This window comes from Silene latifolia, chromosome 2 (assembly GCF_048544455.1).
Source record: "Silene latifolia isolate original U9 population chromosome 2, ASM4854445v1, whole genome shotgun sequence".
Classification (NCBI taxonomy): Eukaryota; Viridiplantae; Streptophyta; class Magnoliopsida; order Caryophyllales; family Caryophyllaceae; genus Silene; species Silene latifolia.
Window position 1 is genome coordinate 158597778 of NC_133527.1, and position 11889 is coordinate 158609666.

General features: G+C 38.7%; 1 protein-coding gene across 1 annotated transcript; it reads left to right on the plus strand.

Moving 5' to 3' along the window:
- The first annotated feature begins 2784 nt into the window (after positions 1-2784).
- Positions 2785-3540, plus strand: LOC141641510 (uncharacterized). The gene is made up of 2 exons (XM_074450169.1): positions 2785-2910; positions 2965-3540. Exons 1-2 carry the CDS (start codon positions 2785-2787, stop codon positions 3538-3540), a joined length of 702 nt encoding a protein of 233 aa, XP_074306270.1.
- Positions 3541-11889: the final 8349 nt, after the last annotated feature.

Below are 11889 nucleotides of genomic sequence, written 5' to 3' on the forward strand. Positions count from 1 at the left end.
GGTCCTTAACCTGACAGATTTTACGCCATGTCCAACTAGTATTGGCTGTGGGACAATAGTCAAACCATCCTCTACCTTTCATATAAATATGATCTACCCACCTGATCCAGAGGTGGTCAGATTTAGTAGCTAACCAACCAGTATACTTAGCTATCATGGCAGTGTTCCAATGTCTAGAGTTCACAATGCCCAGCCCCCCCTCCTTCTTTTCTCTGCAAATCTTTTCCCAAGCAACAGTGGGGGTTCTAAGGTATTGTTCAGATCCAGACCACAAATAATTCCTACAAATCCCCTCAATTCGATCTATGACAGTGACTGGAACAATAAAAATCCGAGTCCAATAGGTATGCAATTGTGTTAAGACAGCCTTAATGAGTACCAATCTACCTGCATAACTCAGTTTTTTGGCTCCCCATCCTCTAATTCTAGCAACCACCTTTTCCACAAGTCTGGTACAGTCACCTATACCCATTCTTTTGCAAGAAATTGGGATGCCAAGGTACCTGAATGGCAAAACCCCAGGACTGAATCCAGAAATATTCAGAATATGCTCAATCTCACCATTCTGCATACCATTAAAGTATATGTCAGATTTCTCACCATTCTGCATACCATAAGCTGTGAGTTCAAAGCTACTAACAATGAAGCGGAATATGAAGCTCTGATAGCAGGCTTAAAGGTATGTCTAAACCTCGGTGTTCAACACCTAAAGGTAAAAACTGATTCACTCCTAATTGCTAATCAAATAAAGGGAATTTATACGGCTAAGGATGCAAAAATGATTTCGTATTTAGCATATGCAAAAAACCTTACCGCTAAATTTCCTTTATTTGACATAGATCAAATATCAAGAGACCTGAACACCCAGGCTGATGCGCTGGCCAGCCTAGGTTCAAACTTTACCCCCACTGTTTTCGACAAAATACCAATTGTGCATTTACTAGAGCCAGCCATCAGCAAACCTGAACAAGTCAATCTTGTCAATCAGGACAATAACTCTTGGACTAAACCCTATTATGATTGGTTTCTCCGAGGAATACTGCCTCAGGGCAGACATGAGGCAAGGGCCTTTAAAATCAGAGCTTCAACTTATGCTATCATCAATAACACTTTGTTCAAGAGATCGCAGGCTGGACCCTACTTGAGATGCTTGGAGCCTGACGAAGCCAAACTAGTACTTCAAGAAATACACGATGGACACCGTGGCAACCACAAAGGCGGTAAGAGCCTGGCAAGTAAAATTCTCAGGATAGGCTACTACTGGCCTACACTGAGGGCTGACTGCCTGGAATACTCGTCAAAATGCGAAGCTTGTCAAATTCATGCACCAATCATACATCAACCATCTGAACTCCTACATTCAATTTCCGCCTGGCCGTTCATAAAATGGGGCATGGATATTGTGGGAAAACTGCCCGTAGCTCTAGGACAAAAAGTATTCATGTTGGCTTTGACTGATTACTTCTCCAAATGGATTGAGGCTGACTCTTTCAGGCAAGTAACTGAAAAAGAAGTAATATCCTTCATCAAGACGAACATCATTTGCAGGTATGGAGTCCCATTAGAAATAGTATGTGATAATGGAACTCAATTTGTGGGGAAAAGGACCCAAGCATTTTGCCAAGAATGGAATATCAACCTGGTAACATCAACCCATAGATATCCAAAAGCCAATGGCCAGGCCGAATCAAGCAATAAAGTAGTCATAAGCTGCCTAAAAAAGAAGCTAAAAAGAAGACGAGGCAGATGGGCTGAAGAACTTCCATTAGTACTATGGGCAGACAAGACAACTCCAAAAACTGCAACAGGCCAAACACCTTAATCTCTGGTATATGGTTGTGAAGCTGTCATTCCTGCGGAAGTACGAGTACCAACATCCAGATACAGCCTGAACAATGTTGAAGCGAATAGAGACCTAATAAAAGATAACTTAGTTCTAACAGAAGAGCTAAGAGACGCTGCCAAAATCAGGATGGCATCATATCAACAAGCAATCACCAGGACTTACAACAAAAACGTCAGGATCGGAGTCTTTAAAGAAGGAGACCTTGTCCTACGCAAGTTATTTCCAAATAAGAAAGAAAAATCAGCAGGCAAACTGGCTCCCACATGGGAAGGCCCTTACTTAATTAATTCAATTGTTGGACAAGGAGCATACAGGCTCCAAACGCTAGAAGGGGAAATGATCCCAAGATCCTGGAATGTAACTCATTTAAAATTATTCCATATGTAAAGATCAGATCAGGCTACAATCAGGTTTAAATTCAATCACTACTCAACCTGACGTGCTACCTGATGAACTACATGTTTTACATGCCTTGTCTGCAATTTATATCTGTTCAACTAACCTACTTATTTACTTCTTGAATCCTGAACAATTATACATGATAAATAGTTATATGCATAAATATTCAGGATTGAGGGCTACTCTACCATATACTTCTGAAACAAAAATTTTGCACTTAACTGTGCCTGACGAGTTGGTAACCACCACCGGATACAGTAAATGTCAGGACCAATCAGGCATGAAATAATTGCCTGACCTGACTAGGTTTACTGCCACGGATTACAACCGGCTGGACGCAGCAAGACTGGTGCAAGGGTGTTCTCTCCCAAACACTTAGTCTAAATGCCCTCCTGACAGGCCGAATACCAAGCCCTCCAGCTAGGCCGGGGACATAAGCCCTCCTGACATGCGGTTTTCCCACCCCTTCAACCATTGTAGCAAAAAACTATACTTGGTTGAATTACTCATGAATAATAAGATAGAACAAGAATATAGCTATGGTTGGAAGACTTGTGGATTGGGTAGCTACAAACAAGGAGTCCTTATGGGTGAAATGGGTGAATGCTAACTATCTGAAGGGGAGGGAATGGCAGGAATATGCTCCAACAAGTAACTCCAGTTGGGTGTGAAGGAGGATTTGCAGAGTGAAGCAGAGGCTTGCAGCTGGGTATTTGCAGGGGATATGGCAGGTGCAACCCTCTGGGTACACTCCTGCTGGCTGTTATGAGTGGCTCAGAGGGACACAACCCACAGTGGAGTGGTCTAAAGCTATTTGGGATAACTGGAGCTTGCCTAAGCACAGGTTCCTGGGATGGCTCATTGCTCACAACTCGTTGCATACAAATAGCAGACTTATGAGATTTGGGATGGATGTTGATGGACAGTGTGTCCTATGTGGGTTAGCAGAAGAGACGCAACAGCATTTATTTTTTTCGTGTGCCTATACTAGGAGAGTTCTAAAGGCTGTGATGGACTGTACTAGTTTAAAGCTCCCTGAGGGTGACATTTTGCATTGGTGTGTCCATAATCCTGGCTTGAAAATTCAGCGAGGGGTGAAGGTTGCTTTGGTTATGAGCATTCTGTATCAAGTATGGCAGCAAAGGAACAAATGTAGAGTTGAGCAAGTTCTGATGAGGCCTATGTGCCTGGCTCAACGGATCAGTGAGGACATGAGGAAGAGAATAAGGGAAAGAGACAAGTGTAGGATGACTACACATGAGCTAGATTGGTTAGGAAGTTTAAAATTTACTTGAAGTTTTGAAGTGCTTAGCCTTTCTAGTATGTAATTGACTCCATATTTTTATATATAATATACTCTCACATTTTACCAAAAAAAAAAAACAAGATAGAACAAAAATGATGTGCAGGTTATTCAAAGAAAATGTTTGACAAGCCCAATAAGATGAAACTCACAAATTCAAGCAAAATCAGCCAAAAAAGGCCACCATACCTACATTAATAAAACCCTTACCCCCTGGGGAAAATGCGCCAAAATATTCATAAAGGCCAGGGATAGTCTCCCTGACCAAGACAAAGACAGAAAAAGAAAAGAAAATATTGTTTGTTCAGGGACATCCCCCCTGAATGGGTCAAATACCAACTGAAAAAACAAATTACTGCTTCTCCTCAGAAACAGTACCACTACTTCCACCCTTGGCCGGACCAGCATCAACATCCCGCTTACCTGGAGAGTCCACCTCTTGTTCATTTCCCATATTGTGCAGGTCAGGATACTTTGAAGCAGCAAAAGCCATCTCAGCTTCAGGGTTCCATTGTGCCCTGGCCTCGACAGGCTCCGACATAGCAGCAGCCCTTCCCTTAATATAGAAATAGAGGGAAGCATCATCTAACTTGAACTCCAGGTCATCCCTTTCCTGGGTGAGCTCCTCATTTCTGTCCAAAGCCTCCTGCAATAGCCGCTTGCTTGAATCTGCCTCAGCCTTAGCAGCACCTCTCTCAGCCCGCACCCTCACCAAGTCAGCAGCTTTAACAGCCAGGTCAGCTCGTGCAAAATCCAGCTCAGACCTCAGCCTATCATAATCTGATCTTATCAGATCAATCCTAGCTACCAAAGAAGTAGCCTAATAGTCGTTATGGAGACAGGTCGCAGCACCCTGACCGAAAACAGGAAGAAAAGTATGAGTAATATACCCCAATAATAGAAACTACCCAAACAAAACACACATAAAAATTATTCCAGCCTACCTCCCTCATAGCAGCCAAGGCATCCGCCAAGAGGCTGACTGAATGATTCACCGAAGCAACTATCTGAGTAGCAGTCTCAACAGGGTCAAGCGTGAGCATGACATCTGATCTAGAAGCAGCGTCGTCCCTGATCTTCACCCTAGCAGCCTCCATATTGTCCACCATGGCCTTCACTTCCCTGACCGGGGCAGAGATGTCAATATCTTCAATTTTCCTTTTTTGGGCTGCTGAACTTATTTCAGTAGGGGCAGCAGGTACAGCAGTGACCTTGGCAGCATCAGACTGTTCAGTCAAATCAATAACAGGTTCAGCATCCCCGCTTCCCTGGGAACCTTCCTCCTTGATCTTAGTCAGCCTGGCTGAAAGATCAGCCATACCGAACCTGGTAAGGTGAGTAGATGACCTGGTGGCTACAACACGAAACACTATATTAGCAATATAAACCAAAAATTATCAGGAAGCCGAAATAAAATTAAAAGATAGAGTAAGATAGACTTACTGCCTGAGGTAGTAGCACTAACAGCCCCAGAAGGTTTAGCGCCACAGCGGCAAGACCGTCGACTTTCAAGCAGCGAGGAAGGTGACCAACCCCATAACAGAGAGGCCAAGACCTCTCCAAAGGAGGAATAGCAAGGAAAGCAGAAATATTGGCAGTGGGATACTCAGTTTCAGTAACCCAATCATCAACTAAACACATGAGAGGTATGAATTATTATAAACTTCATTTTATTTTTCACTAACAAGTAAAACATGCAAGGCAAAGAGAAAAACTAAAAGACTCACCTGCAACGCAAGCCTCATGATTTAAATATGCCAGGTCGGGACCCAGAGTATTGGTCCTGACAAACATGTATCCAGCAGCCCAGCCCTTGTCATGGCCGCTGTCCAGGTTGCTCAAAAGAGGAGTAGTAGAAGCCCTGACCTTAAAACTTATACGGCCAGGACTATTGGTTTTAACGGCATAACAAGCCTTCAAATTGTCAAGAGAAAATGAAATATTGTGCTTTTTACAGAGATTCTCAATGGAACACACAACCTTCCACGCCATAGGCATCAACTGATAATATGGAACATTAATCTCCTTGATAACCTCAACCATAAGAGGGGAAAAGGGAAGCTTATAACCTGCCCTGAAAGCCCAGTCATGAATACAGAACCAACCAGGACAAGCCTAGTCGGCCATGATAGGAGAGTTCTCAGGGATCCAGACTTCAGTATCAGCAGGGATGATTCCCTTATCCTTCAGCACCTTCTCAAACTCAGGCTTCAAGCGGTTTGCAAGAGACTGATCCTCATTTAAAGCCTTCGTAGGCTTGAATTGAAAGTCACCATGGAATATTGAGATCATCTCCAATGGAGAATCACTCGGATTATTGATAGTGGAAGGTTGTGCAGCAGAAGAAGTAGGTAAATTCTCAGAAGAAGTCCCTTCAGGATTCTGAGAAGGAGGGGTTGCAGGAGTCGCTGCCCTGGTGGACTTCCTTTTTGCGGCCATTGTTGAAAAATTATGAAGAATTGATCGAAGATTGAAGAAACTGGTAATTAAGGGAACTAGAGAGAAAGATTAATAAGAGAGAAATAAGAAGAATTATTTTGGTGGAGTTCTTAATGAAGCACGAAGGTATTTATAGTGGAGAAGATTAGGGTTTCAACCGCAAAGGAAGTGGATAATCATTAAGGAAGTTGCAGTAAATCTCACACGCGTCATAAACTGCAGTAAGATAGCCGTTACAGGAAACTGACTGAGCATAACTTAACCGTTGGGTAATCTTCCTAAAAATAAAGTTATCTCCTCATTTTTTCGTCCTGGTACACTGAAAATAAGGAGATAAGGGGCAATTGTTAGGCCTGGAAATCCGCAGAAGCCCCTGATCAATATCTCATCTCATCGACGACCATCGGTGTCGGTGTCAGGCTATCGGGCACACGAAGATAGGCGCCAGGCCATGGAGAGGACAACGGTCAAAATATCAGGACGATATTAGACCATAAACGCGTATTATAAAAGGATTATATACGCAACATTGAATGAGAAGATCTCGCAGTAAATGCAGTAATTAAGGGAGGAATATTTAGCAATTATTACAGGCAATAATGGAGAATAATCCGCATTCAATACAACATCAGGCAGTCGTTCAAGATTAGAGCCTATATAAGGAACACTTTGAAGACATTGGAATCATCTCATTCTGGCACAAGAAGAAGCATACATTTACATACGCAATACTTAGAGAAATATAAACATTGTCATTGTCATACAATTAGTCTCCCAAAATCACATTGTGAAATCCTCTCCTGGCTTGGTGCCCGTGGTTTTTTTCCATTCAAGGGTTTTCCACGTACAAAATTCTTTGTCTCATTATTGTTATTATTATTATATTTACAGCTTTATATTTGACCATGACGACCTGACCAACAGACCGATTAGAGCTAGTTAACCCTACTTAAATCTACCCTGACCTGATTTCGCTTTGCGCAAAATCCACACAAAACACCAGTCTACAAAAACTGTGTACAAAAATTTATCATTTTCACAAAAACACATGCACAACGTACTAATGACTGTATACCATTACTGAAGAGAATAGACAGGAGCCAACACTCCTTTACTTTATATGGAGCCAACGCTCCTTTACTTTATATGGAACAAACGCTCGTGGAGCCAACGTCTCGGGTGACAACGCTGCCCCTTTAATTCATATGGAGCCAACGCCCCTACCGTAAACAGAGTTTCGAGTTTCTAAAAAATGTCATCTCAAATCAGTAATCGTATCCCGAATGCTACAATTGGCCAATTATGCAATATGACAACAACCACTTTATCACAGTCATATATTTATAAGACGGTAACTAATATAACATATGAGCAAGATCACAATCACAATATACAATTAACAATAAAAACTAATGTAACCGATTATTTTTAATCTCTTATTTCAAGGTAAATAAAGGTAAACAATTCTTTATATCGACGAAGGGTCCCGGAATCATACCTTATTAGGTTAAGACGGAATACAAGGAGAAATGTGGACACAAGTTATCTGTATAACTAACCCGATGAAGCCCTGCTTCCTTCCTTTTCTCTCGTGTTTGCGTAAAATTTGTGTTATTTTCTTAAATTATATATATATATATAGAATTGGGATCCTATGAGAACCATCAAGATAATGAGAACCGTGAGAACTCCATCTTACGGAATTTTTTTAAAAAAAATAATGATATATTTGGATTCGGCATTGAATTTTATGGCTAGAAAACATATTTCTTGGTCCAAACATTAAAATTTATTGACGCAAATCGAGGCGAAATACATTTTATTAATTTTCATACACCGCCTACCTATTTTCTCGTATCTAACAATTTTCATGCACCTAGAACTCGTTTCCGTGCATGTAGAACCCGTTATTTTCATGCACCTAATAATCATTTTCATGCATGTAAAAATTTTCATGCACCCAGTATTCGTTTTGGTGCATCTATAGTCGTTTTAGTATACCTAATTGTATTTTTGTACATTATGTTTATATTTTGTTAATAAAATCAATAAATTTTGTTTAGTTATACCAAATAATGTGTTTGAACAAACTAAGTTAAGGCTAAATGATTCACCTAAACTTTCAAATCGAGATTTGGTAGAGATTTAATGATGGTTCTCACGATTCTCATTATCTTAGTGGTTCTCACCGGATCCTGACCCTATATATATATATATATATATATATATATATATATATATATATGGGATCATGTGAAGATACACTATCTTTTTGAGGATTGAGGATTGCGTTACAATATCAGAGGTTCTTCAATACAATATCACAGGTTATTCGATAAAATATCACGAAAAAAACACCTGTGCAAATTTTTTTTTTTTTTTCAAAAATTTTTTTTTTTTGACAAAGGTCTAATTTTTCGTGATTTTGTATTCACAAATCCTCAATCCTCTAATATTTAGGAGTTCTCACCGGATCTTGACTTATATATATATATATATATATATATATATATATATATATATATATATATATATATATATATATATATATATATATATATAGAGAGAGAGAGAGAGAGGGGGAGAGAGAGAGATTGGATTTGGTGATTTTGGTTCTTATGGTGAGTTGTGAGTTGGGGGAATCTCAACCATTAGATTAAATTAGAGATGAGTGGCCAAGATTAATCTTAGTTGTCATATAAAAGCATTGTTATTTAGTTTATTTTCTTTTTTTTTTCTAGTGCTACTTTTTTTTTTTACTTTAATTTTTTTATCTCTTTTTTTTTTTTTTTTACTTCGTGTTATTATGCTTTTTTTTACAACTTTGATTTTTTTTTTTCTCTAATTTTCTCATTATGTTACCTTTTTTTTCTTTTTGTACCAAATTTTTTTTTGCTTGAATTTTTTTTCACTCTTATTTTTTTTACCTCGTGTTATTATGCTGTTATTGTGCTTTTTTTTAACTTGATTTTTTAATGACTTTGATTTTTTTTTCTCTTTTTTTTTACCACATGTTATTGTCTTTGTTATTGTTATTCATTGTTATTGTGATGTTATTTATTAACATTACTTTGATTTTTTTTACGACTTTGATTTTTTTTTTCTTTTTTCACCACGTGTTATTGTGATGTTATTCTACTGTTATTCTCCTGTTATTGTGATGTTATTGCGGTCTCACTTTGATTTTTTTACCACTTTGATTTTTTACTCTTTTTTTACCGCATGTTATTGTGCTGTTATTCTGGTGTTATTGTGATGTTATTCCGGTGCCACTTTGATTTTTTTTACGTCTTTGATTTTTCCCCCCTTTTTTTTTACCACATGTTATTGTGCTGTTATTCTACTGTTATTCTGCTGTTATTGTGATGTTATTCCGCTGTCACTTTGATTTTTTTTACTACTTTGATTTTTTTTAATCTTATTTTACCGCATGTTATTGTGTGTTATTCTGGTATTATTGTGATGTTATTCCGGTCTCACTTTGATTTTTTTTACTAGTTTGATTTTTTTTTACTTTTTTTTTTCCTTTGTTATTGTGCTGTTATTATAGTGTTATTTTAGTGTTATTGTAGTGTTACTCTGATGTTATTGTAGTGTATTTTGGTGTTATTCTCATGTTTCTCTAATTTTCGCAAAAGGCAAATATAAGAGAAAGTATACATACAGGTTGTTCAGTAATTTCTTCATACAAACATTACAAAAGAAGTACCCAAAATGATAACATGAAAAATAAAAGACAGAGCTTGGGTTACAATGTTATGAAACCTCATCTCTTGAAGCCTCCACCGAATGCAAACCAAGTTACACACCCCATCTACTACCCCAAACAACCTACCCATCGACATATCAACTTCGTTTATTATATATATTCTCTTCCACAATTATCGCCTTTGTGATCCTACCCGACTCTTGCATTCCCAACAAGACATTTCGGGAACGGAATACAGCAGGAGTAGTAATTTATACAAAGAACACATACAGTTGAGGATTCGAAAGTGAAAGTTAGTATAGCATGAAGAAGCTTTAGTTAAATTAGCAATAAAGCCAAAATGAAAGCAATTGTTGTGAGGCTTCTAGGATGGTTCCTTGGTTATGTAAGTGGGACCTTATATATTGCAGACAGATTAATTTAATAAGGTGGGTTTGGTTGCATTCTTTTCGGTTTTTCGATGATGTTATAAATGTGGATTAATTTGTCAAGTGACACTTTTGTAATTTTACCATTCAGGTGTCAACTTACATTTAATTTTTCGCCCAAATTCTTGAGATAGAGGAGACTCTTGATAGAATGTCGGTGACTCTTGAGGAGATATTAGAGACTCTTGCAGAGATATTAGAGAATCCTGATCGGATAATGAAGACCCTTTATTGGCTTCTTTCCAAGCATCAGTCACATCGCATTGGCATCTTGGGTGGTCACAATGAACAACTATTGAGCTTGTGCCAATATTATTACTCGAGTCTAATTCTCACTTTGCCAAACCCGTCACTGCATCACTCGGGTGAGACCACCATAGGGCTACTCCCCTGCTCCTCCGAATTAACATCACCCACTCCTTCTCATCCCAGCTCATAACGACAACCACCATCGAGTAACCCATCACTCGACCACAACCATACTCGTCTCCCCTGCTCATTTTCGCCAGAGCACGTAGATCGAATCCGAAACCGAGTGCGAAATAGACCCGCATCCACCAGCAGCGGCGGCACCAACATCCCTCACTCACCTCCACAGCCACCACTTTCGTCCTCCTCATCCACTCGTTCTTCGCCCGCCATCAACAAATTCATCACCAATCCACAACCACCTTCATCCTCCTTTATCAATTCCTCACCAATCCACAACCATCGAGTAACCCAAATTGCTGAACTTTTTTTCGAAAATTAAACAATTATAGATCAAATCTTGCTTTAATGGCGAAAATACTCCTTTTAATTACTGAAAATCCGACAAAAATCCCAAATTGACGCCTAAAATCGAATAGAAATCGGTTCTAACTCGGAACTAGAACCCTAATTCGCAATTGGTGGGTGGTATCGCGTGTTAGCTTGACGGCCTGACGAGGGGAAAGCAGCAGCGGTGGTCGGCGATAGATGATGAATGCGAAATTTTATCTGAGAATGAAGATTATTAGAGAGTACAGTGAAAAATAAAGGACGAAATGAAGGTAAGAGAGAGAGAGAGTGTTATTAGGGAATGGAGAACAGGGAAGAACGCGATTTTTTTGTATTTTCCTTTTTTTTTTTTACGTGTCATTTGATCTCAGCCATTTGGTTTCTTTTGATCTAGTGGCTGAGATTTTCCAAACTCACAACTCACCGTAAGAATCAAACTCACGAGATCCCGCCTCTATATATATAGTCGGGATCCGGTGAGAACTCCTAAATATTTGAGGATTGAGAAACGAATACAATATCGCACATTATACTATACAATATCACTTCCAAAATAGGGTAACAAAAACAAGAAACACGCTTGTTCAAAATTCATAAAGGCGCGACAATTTTTTTGACTATTCACTTTCTCTCTCTAAAACTGAAAAAAACATAGAAATTGTCGATTATTTTCGAGAATCACTAACAATTTACGAAGAAATACTAATCATTGTTCAATTCAATTGCGTTTTGACTTGAAATCAGGTACAATTTCTGTCTTAATTCTCTCGATTACTTGAATTTTAGTGAAATAATTGTTAAAATCGAGTATTTATGAAGTTGTTAGTTTAAGTATGAAAGTTATTGCTAAACTTTGTTAATTTCCAATAATTTCCATATAATTGTACAAATTTGCAGTTGTTAATTGCATGTTTTTCTGTTGAAGTTGTTAATTACATATTTTTCTGTTTAAATCTCCTAAATTAGGGTTCATAATTGTTCGATTGGAAAATTTAGGGTTCGACAT